This window comes from Amphiura filiformis, chromosome 15 (genome assembly GCF_039555335.1).
Source record: "Amphiura filiformis chromosome 15, Afil_fr2py, whole genome shotgun sequence".
NCBI lineage: Eukaryota > Metazoa > Echinodermata > Ophiuroidea > Amphilepidida > Amphiuridae > Amphiura > Amphiura filiformis.
This window is the reverse complement of record NC_092642.1, coordinates 27221146-27238922: the sequence shown is the minus strand read 5'-3', so window position 1 is coordinate 27238922 and position 17777 is coordinate 27221146. Positions and strand designations below refer to the sequence as shown.

The 17777-nt window shown below is 35.6% G+C and overlaps 1 protein-coding gene across 1 annotated transcript in view; it reads left to right on the top strand.

Moving 5' to 3' along the window:
* The window catches only part of LOC140171444 (myosin-IIIb-like), a 70716-nt gene that overhangs the window by 19786 nt on the left and 33153 nt on the right, over positions 1-17777 (top strand). Inside the window, 12 exon segments of the mRNA XM_072194705.1 lie at positions 1334-1439; positions 1757-1879; positions 2469-2577; positions 3375-3494; positions 3912-4012; positions 7830-7916; positions 8503-8568; positions 9638-9754; positions 10554-10665; positions 10865-10944; positions 15317-15373; positions 16787-16906. Of these exon segments, the coding sequence (XP_072050806.1) occupies positions 1334-1439; positions 1757-1879; positions 2469-2577; positions 3375-3494; positions 3912-4012; positions 7830-7916; positions 8503-8568; positions 9638-9754; positions 10554-10665; positions 10865-10944; positions 15317-15373; positions 16787-16906 (1198 nt within the window).

The window sequence follows — 17777 nt, the reverse complement described above, 5'->3', positions numbered from 1 at the left end:
TTCCAGGCGTTGTTGACATGGTACCTTCAGGAAAGAAAGTTTCCTATTACTAAGACCTAACTTTTGAGATGGTTTGTATGTTCGAAAGTGCAAAACTAATTGTAGGCCGCACAGTGTTATTGCTGTAAACAAACTGTTTCTGAGTTTTATTGACAGGTGACATCAGAGTCCATGCAATCTAATTTCTTTATCTCTGTCTCCAATTATAATGTTGGTTTCAGAGTGTCATGCCACTCTTGATGACGATTTTTACATCACTACACTATCCAGTCAGCAACATCATGTATTTCAGATAAATCGCTCATTCCACAGCTTTTCCCAAATTGGTAAATCACTAGATGTTGACTTCAAGGGAGTTGACTTCAAGTCAACCCAACTCAGGAGCATTGCCGCTTATGATGTATGGTACAGGATACAATATTTGACCAGTGAACAAAGAATGATAACACCGATTTCAGAGTCATGCACCTGCCACTGAGACGCATGCTGCTTGCTGAGTGTTGCTGCTAGTGGCATTAACCAAGTGGCATGCCGCACACAGCAGGAGCAGCATGACTCTATGAAATCCGGATTAGATAGCGTACTGCTGACATATGTGGCCCACTCCAACAAGGCCTGGAACAAGTCGCCAGTCATGTTTTGAGTTAACGGCTTCCAAAGATGACATTCCAATCAAAAAATTCCAAATTTTTAATTTTATGGTATTTAACTGTGGGACTAAGTGGACTTTCAAATCCCTGAAAGTACTTATTAAAAAGAGGTTAATTTAATCAATAATTAACAGTTGAACTAGGATAATCCTTATTCAATCTTGTGTAAAACAGAAAACTAATTGGCCCATTTCTCAGGATAGCAATTAGACAAAAATACAAAGGTATCATTTACAAAATTATTCTTATCTTGAAAAGTATAATTGATGCTGTTTATATATATTTGTTATCATTTTAAAGCTTATTGTCTAGTGCTTACATTTATATTGAAATCAGGAATTATCAAAAAAGCAAGTTGTTCCTGGTTTTGTCAGAGTGGGTCTCATACAGTTTGAAATTAAACATGGTTGATCATCTTGGTAAAGTAACAGGTAAATGTTAATCCAGTAAGAGAGATTGGAATCAGCCACCTTTGCAAGCTTCCACTTGATTCAGATTACAAACATTTTTACAAAAATGTTTTATGAGTTGTTCTTACAAATTTGATGACTGTATACAAATCAATTGCCGTATGTTGGATGATTGAAATTTATATTGTCAAGGTAAATAATTGGGAAGATTAGGATAATAATTTTAAATATGTGATTCCTAAAGATTCCTTATAATTTGATATTATTTTTCAGAAATCTCAACAATGGTCCTGGATGTCTTAAAAACAACCCGGCTGGTGTAAAGAAACATTTCACATCACTCACAAATGCTATGGATCTTGTGGGGTTCTTAGATGAGGTAAGAAGACCGCATCCTTCAAGCATCTTCCCTCTCATCTACCCTTCCCTCCTGAGTCCTCCCTCCCTTCCTCCCCTCACTCTCTCCCTCTCTTTCTCCCTTCCATTCATTTACCCCCTCCTCCTCCCTCTCCTCAATCTCCCTTCCCCTCCTCTCCTTCGCTCCTCCCCTCTTCCCTCCTTCTTATCTATCCTCTCTCTTCACCCTACCTTCTCCCTTTCTTTCTCGTTCCTCCTCCGCTCTGCTAAAAGTACCAGATTCTAGCATTGCATGCTATACAAAATGCTGTATTTAACAGGTGTCCATTTTAATTTCAGGAAATTGATGAGATGTACAAGATCCTGTCTGCTGTGTTATCTATGGGAGAGATCCAGTTTGGTGCTAATGATGATGACAGTGCAGTAGTGCAAGACTCAACACAGTCTATTCAAACTATAACGGTAAGTTAATGTTATACATGTATACCAATGTTGAAATGTATTATTTTTCTGCATCCACAGTAAGCAAACACAAGTGATAATTATGTTGGGTGATGCTTTGGTGCATGAGTCCCAGTATAAAATATCTACTCATGGCTTATCTGAAAAAGTTGAGCAAGTGATCATAATAAAGAACTTGTTATAGTCGGATATGGTCATGGTAATACCTGATCGTCAGCCTATTCTGTATGTCCAACCCGCTATCTGTGGTGATCCTTTTTCACCAAGTCACTTAGTGTGGTTGACATTTTGTCATCGTTATCTCCCTGATTTCATCTAGTAATGCCTAGATATGCTTGACAAATATTTTTTTTGAAATTGTGACGAAAAAAAGAAAATTACTGTTAACTAATGAACAATGATGACTTTGTCCCAAGTTAGTTTTTAACATCTCACTTGAAACTCTGCAAATCCTGGTTGGAAGCTGCATATGCTGGTAGGGCATTCCAAATGCCTGTAGAGTATGGGAGAAATGATCTTCTGTTGGGGACCAAATCAGACCTTGGAATTTCACAGCAATTTTCTTATATGATTTGCACTGTATTTGCAGGAATTACTAGGTGTTGAACCTGAAAAAGTCAAAAATGTGTTGACTTTCTCATCCAATTATGCCAAGGGCTCCATCATTAGAAGGAATTATACCAAACAACAAGCACAGGGTGAGTTTCAATGGCTGACTCTAAAATTCAGACATGTTCTTTGTGGTTGTCAATGCCATTTCTGTATTGTATTTTAAAGACACTCTTCATCATCCAAATGTGAACTTTGGTTTTATAGGCAGGCCTCAGAATGCTGTACATTGGTGTTGATATTGGTGCATTGCGCTGTGTTTAGAGTACTCGGTTCTGGTGCATCATGCATGAGGTCCTGGTTCAATCCTGGGCAGTATTGATGACTTGGGGAAAAAATAATAATTTAGTTAGTAGCATGTGTATAGATTTATCTTAGATTTCTGCTCTTCTGAATTGGGTAAATGAACCATGAGAGTACTCTGTCCTTCAGAGGGGATATTAAGCCATCAGTCCCATGTACAGAGAACCATACATACATTTACACGTATCTGGCAGTAAGTTTCAAAAATATTAGGGTGCTAGTAGTAATCCCTTACTGTCCCAATCCATGTGGTGTTTGAATCTAAGTATCTAAGTACAGACATGATATGCCTTTGGCCCTGCCTGAGGCATCTGATTTGTGGAGGAAGTGAATGGATTATGATATTACCCATAAACAGCGCCACTTTAAAACTAGGTAAAAAGTGCTATGAAAATCAAAATATGAAATATGTTATGTATGTATAAACCCTGATCAATATAATGGCTTTTCAGATAGAGCAACCACATGTAGATGCAAATGTAGATAATATGTCATCAAAAGCACACTTGTTGTGGATGCTTAGTATGATGAAAATATTACCATTATGATAGTTTGAAAATAACCATATCATGATTTGTTGTAGATGCAAGAGATGCAATGACCAAAGCCTTATATGGGCGTCTCTTTAGCTGGATAGTAAACAAGATCAATCAACAGCTGGCTCCAGAGGTAACTATAGCTGCATCGGAGGCTACAGAAATAGGTAAGTATAATACGGAGACCATACTTGTAATGACTGGACTCAAATGACTTGACTCAACTTGGACTCAACATTATAGGACTTGAGACTTGATTAGAGTCCCAAATCCCAAATGACTCAGACTCAAACTTTAATACTTGAGGCGCAAATTCCAGATGACTCAATTCAACTTGACTCAAGACTTGACTCAATTCGACTGGAGACTCCAATGACTCGGACACACCATGATTCTTTGTAACTCAACCCTGTAATTCTTGTGGCTTAATCCTTTGAAAGAAGTAAGATACATGCATAGAATATTGTAGTCTCAAGTTTGGTGACTCAACAACAATCCTGATGGCGACTACCTGTCATACTTTGTAACAGAATACTAGAGAGAAGTATTTATAATTGTATTATTATTAATTTGATTTCTTGTAGGTATCTTGGATATATTTGGGTTTGAGCATTTACAAACCAACAGCTTTGAGCAGATATGCATCAATCTAGCCAATGAACAATTGCAGTATTTCTTCAACCAGGTACTTCTTACTAATGCTTATATTTTTTGCAATTGTGATGCATTCAAGCAAAACAATTATTTTTCACTAAAACTGAATTACCTGTAGACATGCGAACTATGTCATCAAAACACTGTCCTCCAAGATTGATTCAGAGAACAATACATCAAAAATAATTTAGTCAGGTGTTTCAGTAATGAAATAATTGTAGTATATGGTCGCATGTCATAAGTTGGGTATGCTAAAAGGGTGGAGGGATTACACTTTTCTGAAAATTGCGATACAAATTTGATTGGCTTTCCGTAACCCCATATCCTACAGCAGTGGTTGATACCTCATTTTAAGCCTAATATTATACTCTTTCAGTCTACTGAAGCATATAATTATAAATTATTCAGTAAAAAAATCACATCAGTTGAAATAAAAAAATGCCAGGGGTGGAGGAGCAGGCGGATGTGGAGCAGGCGGATGCGGGAGTGTGCAATAGGGCATATGTGAAAATTCACATGTCAGCATGTCAAAACTACTGGTTACTTTTTCAAATCTAGGGAGGGTATGATGTATTGACAGCTTTGAATGTTGAATTTGTACAACTAAAACAATTACTGACTACTTAAGGTGGCGCTACACCCTCTGATAAATTTTGTGACAAATTTTGCATTTTTCTCAAGAAGTAATACACACTGGTAACAAAAGTTTTATGTATATTATAGGAGCAAGGAATCCAATTACTTCACTGAAATTTCAGTGATTCAAGACAAGGGATTCATTATATATGTTAAGAAGTCAGGTACATTCTAGCGGTACCTCTTTTCTTATCATAAATAACGTACCGCTTGGATTGAGTCACTGAAATTCCAGTGTAGTAACTGGATTCCTTACCCCTATAAATATACATGACTTTTGTTACCAGTGTGATATTATTTTTTGAGAAAAATAAAAATAGTCACAAATTTATCAAGGTGTGTAGTACCACCTTAAAGGGTTATATGTTCCATTTTTTCATTTTTAATGAAATCCTAGTTGAATTTCAGTATTTTTAGAAATATGCTAATGTACAATTCTCTTCTTGATATTCATTTCCTCCATAATAGAATAACCATCTCGCTAATTACTCATAAAAAGGTCATTGACCTTTACAATACACTGCTATTCAAAAGTATCTCATTTTGGAAAATGGATCTCATTTTGTAATCATCTCAAATTGAAAAGAATTGAGACACAATTTGAGATCCAATATGAGATCCAATTTGAGTGTCAAATTGAGATATAATCCACCCAATTAGTTTTATAGGGTGCTAACTATTATGGTTTGTGAAGTATGGTAATGTATGGAACCAAGTACCCAGTGTCTGGACTTCTCATGGTCAAGTATATTAGGTTTAATTGCTGTTCATGGTCTTTTGTAAACAACCAATTCATGCTTCTTGTTCTGTGTCCCCAAACAAGGTCAACCCTCTGATGTTGAATGTATTTTTACATAAGACTCTAAATTTAGAGTCTCAGTCTATGATTTTTAGTAAACTATTAGTAACTTCATCAGCTTTTCTCCAGTTTTAACTTAAGGGGGTACTACACCCCTGTGGTAAATGTGTGACTGTTTTTGCATTTTTCTCAAAAAATAATAACACACTGGTAACAAAAGTTATGTATATTATTGGGGCAAGGAATCCAATTGCTACACTGAAATTTCAGTGGCTCAAGACAAGCGGTTCAGTATATATGATAGGAAATGAGGTACATCCTAGCGGTACCTCATTTCTTATCATAAATAACGAACCGCTTGTCTTGGGTCACTGAAATTTCAGTGTAGTAAATGGATTCCTTGCCCCAATAATATACATAACTTTTGTTACCAGTGTGTTATTAATTTTTGAGAAAAATGCAAAAATAGTCAAAAATTTATCGAAGGGTGTAGTACCCCCTTAAAAGTTTGAGGGGGGGGGAATTAAAAAAATAGAGAATGTAATTTTCAATATTTCAGAAATAAGTGTTAGCTGAGAATGTGATCATAAATTTTAAAATGTACACATTCCAACAGAACAGTGGTTTCATTTAAGGCCAAGTAAATAAAAAAAACATGTTTCTTGTCCCCTCCCGCTTCCTTTTTTGAAGATTTTGCATTTTTATTTTTATTTTGCAATCTTTCTGTCAATACTTTTTGTAAAGATACTAGAGAAGTTGCAACTTCTTCTTATAAGCCTTTACAATAGTATTAGAAGCATTTGTGAAGTATTTTGTGATGACCAGAGGGGTTGACATCTCAAAACAACAAAATAAAAAGAGCCTCTTCATGTTTTTCAGCTTCTAGTCTGAAAAATGATAAAAAGCGTCTAAATATGGCAATTAAGGGCATTTTGCCAATAAAAAATAAAAAGCCCCTCTTCCTCCTATTTTTCCAAAACCTGGACGAGAAACATGTTTTATTTTTTATTTTGCCTAACTCTTGAGCACCAACATTGAGTGAAAAATATGTCAGGTACTTTTAAGTGGCAAATAAAAAACATTAGGCCTAATGCAAAATAATTTGCACAAAATAACAGTATAGGCCTACTCATTTTAGGAATATCCAGCAGGATTGTTGGTTTCAGTTTTTTTGCTACTGCATGTACTAGTATTTAAAAAAAAAATTTAAATAAAATAAAAAGAGTTTTGTAATGTGGAAATAAATCATCACAGAGAAAATTGAAACAAAACCCTGATGTGGGATACATGAAGTATCAATAACACATACTGGTATTGACCTTGTCTTCTTGGCAGAGAAACATGATCTGTATTGCACTAAATTCCCAATGCTACTTAAATTGGAGCAATTAGGAGCTCTGGCAAAATACAATTTTGGTGATCCCCATCCAACTTCTTTGACCATGAGATGACAAACAATTTGTACTAAGCACCAATTGGGTGATAATGGATCATTGGTGCTCAAATTCATTCTCAAATTGCATCTTAATTTTATCCAATTTGAGATGATTTTCAAAATGAGATCCATTTTCCAAAATGAGATAGTTCTGTACAACAGTGATACAATTATTTTAAATAGTTCATTTGAAGCATTAATGTTTTGAGAACATATCCTCCAAATCTGATGACATTCTTGCATAAAATAAAAATTCTACAGTCATTTTTGTAATTGAGGTCTGATTTGAGAAAAACGCTTTTGAAAATTGAGATTTACATAGACGCCTGTGTATTAATTAATTAGTAATTAAGCATTATCTCAAAAATTAAGCAGGTGTTAAGGTTAAAAATGGTGTTAATTATTAGAGATTGTCAATATATACAACATATCAAAGAATACATTTTTTGTCATTTTGTCATGGAAATTGTACCCAACTTATGACATGCGACCATATACCTCCAGCATTGCTGCTATTTCAATTGTTATCGCTGTTCAGGTTGTTTTATTACATTGGGTGTATTGAGATACAGCAAAATGAATTGTCTGACTTGTTTTGAGTACATTGAAAGTTTAAATATCTAAGGAATCACAAGTTTGATTCAATTTTCAGTACTGTGTAGGCTGTATAATGGAGAGAATATTCATTTGCATGATCCTGTCACAAGTTTAATAATTCAATGAAAGAAACAATAACAAATTTCTGGAAGCCAACATACCTCTACTCTACAAAAGTTTGAGGACCTCCCTGTTCGTTGTTTCTTAATTGTGCCTCATATTTGAAACTCTGAAAATTGTTTTCCCTGTTTTGGGTATATGCTAAGTTTGAAAGTTGACATAAGTTAGACAGCATTTTGTATGGTCTGCACACAAGGTTCGAAGTAAAGCTTAAAGTGTTACAGATTTTAAGCGAGAATTAATTTCTGAACTTTTTTACAGCACATTTTCCTGCTTGAGCAAGAGGAATACAAAGCAGAGGGCATTGACTGGACCTATGTACCTTTTGTCAACAACCAATCCCTATTGGTAAGTCAAAATGATGGTATTTTGATTATCCAGATGAGTTAAAATTGTCAATTGTTACTGGCGTATAAATATTTACGGAGTCTTCAAGAATTATACATATTTTGTTTGTGTATTGGTGTTTGTTTGGAAAAGAAATTAAAGAAGGTTCTAGTTTCAGGTGTGGATATCTACGTTAAAAAATAAAAATTTTTGTCTGTCCCGATTGATGACCAACAAATGTAATGAAAGCAATTCACTGTCGTTGTGACCTAGCACCGAAGAGAGGGCAGCTCTTATTGGCTGAAACCGTGATGCCACAGCCATGACAATGCCTGGCAAAACATGACCTGACAATGCATGACCCGGAAGTGTCTTCGCATGGGGTCAAAAGTGTTTTCTTAGTGTTGCACATCAAAAAACTTTATTCTGCCTTACTGTAACAACAGAAATAGAAATAAAAGTTATCTTTTATGATTTTATCCTTTCGATTCAGCCATAAATGACATATAAAGTATTTCATTTATGGATCAATAATGTATCATCAGCTGGAAAATAAATCTCAGATAGATTATACATAAATACTTTGCCCCTTTATCTGATTTTACAGAACCTTTTCATGACCAAGCCCATTGGTATTTTTGCACTACTGGATGAAGAGAGTCTCTTCCCACAGGTTAGTACCTATTTGATTTGAATTTAATAACACTATAATGGTTCACATCAGTGTGATCATACCTCCCAATAATGCTACTAAAATAATCAGCAAAGCACAATTTTTAAAGTGTCCTCTTAAGAACTCCACTGAACACAAGAAAGGTAAAGGGGGTATGAACCTGTGTTCTCAGGCTGGAGTGCCCATCTCTTTCAAGGGATTGCATACTTGCCAACTGTCCAGTTTTATCCTGGATTGTCCCATTTTCTGTGTCCCAAAACACTGAAAAACTGGATTGTCCAGTTTTCCGTTTTTCAGGAAAATTAAAAAAAATTTAGTTTAGGTTATCAAGTTTTTCGGGTTTGGAGTATCCATGGACCTAAATTTTTTTTTTATATGCATAAGATTGTTCCTGTTTTTGATAATTTCATTGTTGGCAAGTATGCGATTGGGCCAGACTCCACCATGTAATATTAATTGCTGGGGGGGGGTCACTCCACCTCCTACACAGTGATTCTTTTACCTTCCAAGCATAAAGCCGGTACCCATTTGTACACCTGTTTGGGGAGAGGTAATAGGGGTGAATAGCCTTGCCTAAGTGCACAACACTTTGATGCTGTGGGCATTCAAACCCACAACCCAAACCCCCTCACGATTAAGTCATAAACCGCTGTGCCCCAGTGCTACTAAACACAACAGCAGAGCAATGACCCCATTTAATTATTAAGCATTTGTTTTTTAATCAAAACAGAATACTGGAACATAGAGACCACATTATTACATTAATGACATTTCATGTTAAACAGATTGCTATTCATTGATTAGACCCCCACCTTCCCAATTAGTCTTCTTGAATATTGTGAGTGAAAGTGCCCTGGTATCTCTTTGGAAGCTTTTATGGATGCATTATAATTGGGCTACTTGAAAATTTTTCACTATTGCATTGCAGGCCGTTTGGCCGAACCTTGTAAAATTATAAAATTATTATGATTCAAGGACATAAACGTTAACATATTAATAACATGTAAGTTTAGTATTCATTTGCTTGATAAGGAAACTTTGTAAAGTGTGTTTGTTCATTTCCATGCAGGGATCCGATCACTCCTATGTCGAAAAGTTGAATCGTAATTTCCAAAGCAACCATCACTACATCAAAGCCAAAGTATCTACTAGCAATAATTTCAGTATTGACCACTATGCAGGAAGGGTAAGTAGTAATTGTGATCATCATGTGCTTGACATGTGACATCTATTTATGCACATGTGATAGGCATGTGATGCTCATTTGGTTAGCATCTCTCATGCAATTTCAGTATTGACCTCTGTTTCTTAAAGTGCAGTGATTTATAGTGCGCTCTGCACAGGCACAATGCCTAGACATTGATCCACAAGCCTCATCAGCACACTTTGCAGGTTGTCGCTGACCACTACGGCCCCATATCATTTCTTGAACTATTAAACAAGAACACAGGGACTTGCAGCTAAGAAGCATGCACCCTCGACATTCCACAATCAGTGGCGTAACTAGGGGGCGGGGGCAACGTGCCCTGTGTGCCACCCTAAATTGACCAATTCAGCATTGATTCTTCGCCCCTTCAAGCGATGAAAGTCAAATTTTTTGCAAGCTTCGTGCTCATTTCAGCTTAAAATCAATTGAAAGAACGTTTTAAGACCAATATTCAATTTCTAGTAACCAAAATTAATTAGTGGTAGGCCTTATTTGTCCAAAATTTTGCGCGCGAAATTGCCTGCGCCTAAGATATTCTCGGGGGTCAGTTCCCTAAGGTTCTTATGGGTTACAATGAGACAAGTAGCAGTAAGTTCCTTGTCCATCCAGGGGAATTTCTCAATTTACATCAGAGTGTACTAACAAGCACTGCCAGGGTTCCAACCCACAACCTCTGGCACCATAGTCAAATGCCTTATCAATTGAGCAAACTTGACATATCAAAGGCAAAGTGTCCAGAGATTAATTAAAAATGTTTATTTTGGTTGTTTCTCATCAGGTATCGTATTCAGCAGATAACTTCCTTGAGAAGAATCGAGATAACCTGCCTAATGGTGTGATGCAGATGCTTACTGCCAGTACCAATGATCTACTAGGACAGATATTTAGGGGTAAGTTTAGTGATTGGGTAGGAGTGGGTATATATGATCAAGGGGAAGGGAGAGGCTGTGAGGATGCATGTAATGCCGTGTGATGCAGATGGTTACTGAAAGTGCCAATAATCTACTAGGCCAGATATTTAGCAGCTCTGCCTATACCTCTATTAACTATTATGTCATATTAACAGCTAATATTTTTTCATCTTTTCAGGTACAATTACCAGGACAGGAACGCTAGCATTGCAACTGCGTACAAATGATAATAAGAAAGAACGCAAGTCAGTGAGAAAGGTAAGAAGGAATAAATGTTTTATTTTCGTAATCAAAAGTAGGCAAAGCAACATACTGTATTCGTTCCAATAAGCGCCTATGCCCCAATAAGCGCCCACTCAGGGTATTTTCAATTTGCTAAAGGGTGCCATTCATGTTGAAGTGACAGATAGATGTCAATACAGTGAAATTGCTGCAGGACTACAAGTCCTGCGTAAACTTGCAATACATTTTCTGCATCAGAAAAGCTATTAGAATGTCTCAGAACCCTTTATAACATACGTAAATTTGTCTCTAATAAACTCCTGTAAATCGGAATCTAAATCTCACTATATAGACCATTCCTATAATTGGCACTTTCCTGCCGTTTATGGGGTGAACATCAATATCACATCGATATCACATACAACAAAAGAAATGTTAAAAAGGTATCACATGATTAATTTGTTATTTTATAATCATATGATAACCTTGTCGTCACTTTGTTGTTTCATAGTATACAAATATATACTGCCATGAGAGGTTCTGGTTAAAACTATGGGCCCGAGGTGAGATCAATAGTACTATTGATCTCAGTGAGGGACCATAGTTTTAACCATGCAGTACCTTACCAAACTTGAATACTTAATAAGTATTCTGAATATATTCATGTTGTATTCTGAATACTTGTTTAATGGTATTTTTGTGGTTGAATGTATTCTCCTGGTTTCAATACTAAATTTCAGTTTGGTTTGATACTAAAATCTAAAATCTGAATACTTATTAAGTGGTATGAATACTAGCTAGCATCTAAAATAAGTGGTGTATGAATACTATAGCTAGCATCGAATACTTATTAAGTGGTATGAATACTGCATGTAGTTAGCATCTAAAATAAGTGGTATAATAGTAAGCCACCACTAAGAACGTTATCCAAATATCTGAATACTTAACAAGTGGTATTTACACTATCAACACCCAGAGGGAAATTGTGAAGAAAAATAATACTAAGAATAAGTGGTATAATATTACTACATCCAGGTCAGGGTCAGGTCAACTGCCAGTTTCAAATTTGCTTCAGACATGGCAGTTACATATATAATTCTGCTGTTATTTTAAACAAAAATTGGCTTTTTAAACCTTCCTGGATAATGTGTACATGTTTTAGTTGGGTTCCACTGTGTGCTGTAATCATCAGGTAATTCATGTGCTACTTTGGCTTTGCCAAACAACATGAACATAGAGTAAAAAGGTAAGCTTACTACTTCACATACAATTAAAACATCCATGATATTGAATGTTAATGTCAAATGTTGCAATTTGCTCTTAGCCTCTGTGTAATAAATACTAGTATATAAATAACCTCTATCTATATAGTCACATGGATTCAAAATGAGTTTTTCCTGAGGTGGTTTTCATCAACTTATGATAAAATAAAGCTCATAATTTGATCAAATGATGTGGCGTGAATACTTTAACACATCATTCAATTACGAAAAGTATTGCGTATTTCGAATTGCAATACCTTGTCACTAGATGTCGCATAAATCGATCTTAAATGGGGTCCAAGTCATCATCGTGATAGAGGAATCATCGTCATCATTAATGTCACACACTAACATGAGGGTCAACATCATTATTATCAACATGATAATGATCATCAAAATGCAAATAAAAGAGAATGCCATCTCCATTAGGATCTTCAGCTTCGATTACATGCATCATCATTATCATCAACATGATAGTCATCATCATTGGTCAGTCCTCATCATCAAGATGGTTACCATCAAAATGCAAACAAAATATATTAAAAATAATGCCGCTAAAACAAACATAGGATCTTCAGCTTCATTACAATCATGATGGTCAATGCCCGGGGGCACTCAACTTTACAAGTGACGGGTAATATGTGCCTACCTGCCTAAAGTAGGGGCCTATCGCTACAAAAAGTTGTTTTAAAAAGGGGGTCATTGGGTACAAAGAAAATAACAAGGGGGTCATTGGGTCGGGGGCCTATAATATATTGAAAACAGGGGGTCTTTTGGTATACAATTTAAAATAAGGGGTCATCAGGTAGACAATTTTGGAAAAAATGGAGCAAAATTCTAATTTTATTCTGAATTCAAAACAAATTTGCTCAGTGAATTAAGAGAATTTGAAAGTTTCCGCATTATTCATCGTAGCATTTTATGATACAATTTAAGAAAAAGGGGTCATTGGGTAGCTGCACCTAAAAAGGGAGGTCATTGGGTATGACTTTTAAAAAGGGGTCGTCGGGTATATGCGACTTCAAGGGGCCTAATTGACAGACACATACCGTCACTTCTTAAGTTGAGTGCTCCCCCCTATCAATGGTCATCATCATTAACAAGTATTAAATTGATTTATAATGTATCATATCTTTTATTTGTTCATTCACGGTGGAATTTACTTGTCTGCATCGGTTGGGTGGTTAAAAACTTGTACTGTAGGCCTACCATAATGTCATGCAACTCCTTGCTGCAAGCTAAAATGTTTGTCATAAAACTCTAAATGAATTCCTAAGGTAGGTAAACTGTGAGCTTCAAAAGGAAACTCCTTTGTTACTTTGTTACAACAGCAGCTCAAATTTGACCTAAACAGCATTCAAATTTGATGCAAACAGCATTTGGTACTGCATGCACAATAAGTGGAGTCGGACCAACATGAACATGCCTTCAGTAGTCTTGTGGTATGTGTAATTGAAATAGAACCAGGTTTCCTTCTAGACATATTTTGCTGCCAAAATGAGGTGACCACAATCAGAAATATGTTCAGAACAAAATAGCTGTATGACTTCAATAACCATGGTAACATTTAGGCAAGCAATATTACTAGTCTTCTCATTTGCATATTAGTATTCAGAATGCTATAAATAGCACTAGTATTCTCATTTGCATATTAGTATTCAGAAGGAAATACCACTAGTATTCTCATTTACATATTAGTATTCTCATTTACATATTAGTATTAAGAATACTAGCAAGTATTCTCATTTAAATGTTGCGGCCTATAGTAATACTTATAAGTGGTTTGAATACTAGTGAGTTGTTCTCATTTACATATTACTATTCAGAATACTAGTGTGTGTATTCTTATTTACATATTAGTATTCAGAATACTAGTTGGTTGTTAAAATACTAGGGTAGTGGTAAGAATACTAGTGGTAGTGGTTAGAATACTAGTGCTAGTATTACAACATAAGCTAATATAAATTAAGTGGTTCAAATAAGTGGTTCAAATACTGTTATTAATCTTCTAATTTACATATTAGTATTCAGAAAGACTTGTTATGTCTGTTGAATAATGTGGTTCTAGCTAGTATTCAAACCACTAGAAAATAATACATCATGAATACATTCTATGAATATATTCAGAATACTTAAAAAGAATACAACAGGAAGACATGTCCCTCGAATGAAGGCAGTATATATTTGTTTTATATCCTTCATTCATAGATTTTTTGTTCATTGATTGGTTAAAAGATTACATGAAAACTCCACCATGTTGCGAGAAAGGCCTAGGTAGGACCTATGCACGTAAGGCCGGTTTAGGCGGTCCATGGACTCCCACTGTAATGTCATGCATGTTCATGAGCTCATGGTTTTTTAAGCTTACTCATTGTCAGTGTATATTTGTTCAAGTTGTATCTTCATTCCACTTTGCCTTCATTCATGTCGATTCATAGATTATTTGTACAAAGATTAGTGAAAAGATGTACATGTAAAAAGATTTATATGTAGGCCTAAACTTGAAGGCCATCATGCATCGGGATAGGCCTCCGTACGCACGGCACTAGGCCGGCTAGGCGGCCGGCGGTCCGAGACTAGTCTCGCACTGTCAGTGTTTGTTTTTAAGCTTACCATGTCAGTATTGCTCTGAATCTGACTGTGTTGGTCTAAAACACATTCCTGCGTTAGAGCTGGTAACAATTCGAATTAAACAGCTGAAATCGTGATCTTCTTCAGTAGTAGCAGCCCACTCCAGCTTGATTTATATTTTTGCCATTTTTGTGTTGTCGTTTCTCGGCAGTGACAAAATACTCTCATAGTCAATGTCGACGTTCAATGTTATTGTTATGCTTTATGGACTGCGACGTGGGTATGCTGCTATCCGTAAATAGTAAATATCCAGAAGTATACGGCTTGAAGGTACTATTTACGGACGTAAATAGTACTTTTTTGCACTTCCTCACAGAATAGTGTGTTTATTTTTGATCACGTGACACACTTTTAACCAATCAATGAACAAGAATCTATGAATGAAGGATATAATATGTGATATCAATGTTCCCCCATCAACGGCAATAAGAGTAATGGTCTATATAAGACATGTCTTTATGCATATTCTGATTTGCACTTAAAATTTTGTTACTCTTTTTTTATTGAACCTACAGCGTGGATTTGGCAGACAACAGACAACCCGCAAGTTAACACAAGGTGCTCAATTCAAGGCAAGTCTTATCTTAGCTTATGCCCAGTTTACTCTCACCTTCATAACAAAACCAGGGCTTCAAGCAGCCCTATATTTCCTATTTTTCTTATTTTTTTGGCCCCCACACATGTGTGGGGCTTATGTTATCATCCAAATGGTTGTCTGGCTGGCTGGCTGCCTGTTTGGCTGGCTGTCTGTCCATTTGGCCATCTGTTTGGCTGTCTGGGTGGAAGCAAATTCATTAATCCACTGTGTAGCTCAAATGCAATAACCAATCAACTTCAAACTTGGTATAGTGATAGGATATATTGGTTTCTTTCACTTGCAACAGTGACTGTATAAAATTAAGTTGAAAATTTCTGTGCGGTTTACTCACAGTTGTTGTGAAGTTCCCAGCCATCTCTACACAAAACACTGTCAGCATATAGGACTTGCGGGGCTTCAAGCCAACCCTTGCAAAAATTTTGGAATAATATAAATGAAAATATAGGACAATATACGAGTAGATTAAAATACAAAACAGGAAGCTGTACAGTTTCTGACAGGGTTGTTGATTTTTTTGATTTTTTTATTTAAATCGGGATTTTTTTGATTTAAATCGATTTTTTTGATTTTTTTAATTTTAAGAACTGCTATACCCCATAATAAGTTCAAAAGAGACCAGTGGAATGCTAAACATATGCACAATACTATCAGGTATTTACAAAAATTCAAAACGTGTTTTTACATGTGAAAATTTCAAAGAAAAAATTTGGCAAATATCATGAGGAAAAACCTGTTGAATTCGGCACCTTGGAGATGAATTTTTAACAAAAGATAAAGTGACATCATAAAGGTATTTTGATTGTATCCAAAGGTTGTAGAAACATCAGGAATGATGTAAAACAGTCAAATTAAGAAAGAAATTAAGTTATATTTATCAAAAATGGTAAAAAATGAAAAAAAAGTTGATTTAAATCAGTGATTTAAAAAAAAAATCAAGTGATTTAAATCGCGATTTAAATCACTGATTTAAATCGACGTGATTTAAATCAAACAACCCTGGTTTCTGATGCAGGTTTTTCATTTTCATTCTGTCAATTTCATAGTGAGGTAAGGATGGATGCAACAAGCAAGAACAAAATTCAAACGTTTCTTTTACATTGACATTAACTCTAACTTTTTGATGTTGATCATTTATTATTTCAACCAGCAAAAGGAACAGGAAACATGTTTCAAACTTGTGATGAAATTATATTCAACACAATGCCCATACAATCCAATTTCCCTAAGTTAATATATTTGTATTATTATTTATCATAAGCTGCAATAAATGAATGTGGATTCAAGATCTATTTTATGATTTTATTGAAAAATAATCCAAAATTTCTTGAATATTTCTTCCTAGAGTTAGTAAATATTTTACAATTTTGTTGTTATGTTTTTATTTCAGAACTCTCTGAATGTATTACTAGAGTTGTTAAACCTATCTAACCCACACTTTGTGCGCTGCATCAAACCAAACACAACTAAAGCACCCAAAGCATTTGAAGACAAATATGTCAATGCACAGGTAAGGTGGTAAATGAGTCAACCGGTAAATGAGTCAACCATTGATGTAAGAATCTAGAATCAGAATAGACCAGTATGTAAAACTAATATCAACCTGTCATATGGAATGTCAGATGTGGGCCCAAAATAGTGTGCCCCCTACATTTATCGGCAAAACTGGAATGGTAATAGAGGTCTTTATAAAAACCTTCAGTGTTGCGAAAGGTTTATGTAACACTTTGCATGCATTATCGGCACCATAGATTAATAACACATGGAATATTCTATGCCTGTGCTCTCTAAGCATAATTGAATTCAGCTGATGCCGGCCGCCAGCATTCAAACCTGGTGACATCGCTCATCATACACGCAAAGTTTCTTTTGTGTACGCTCACGCTATTTACACTACATAGCGTTGAGGCAACATTTTGTGGTATGATCGGCACAATTAATGTATTACACACAGAATGATAAGTGATAGATCAAAGAGTTACAGAGAGAGCACACCAACAGGTGAAGTCCTTGTGCTTGGTATACACTAAGATGGTGTGCATATTCATGAGGGTAATTTGTATGATCGATCTTGTCTAACACCCTTCACAGTAGAGTGTTGTGTGCCTTCATGTAAATGCAAAAGATGCAAAGTGATGTGGATGTAAAAGTTTCTTATGTAGCGTTTCGTGGAGATTGCTCCTTATTAGCAGATGATTGTGTATCTTTGCCAGTGGGTGAATCATCTGTTTAATAGTCCATGGATATAAAGCACACACACTTTAAATCAAAGTTTGTGTGGCCCGTGTGCAACATGCAAAAAAATTACAAACATGGCAGAGTCTGGACTCTTAGTCAAGGCCAGATCTCTTTGGAGTCAATATAAATGATTAATTATATTC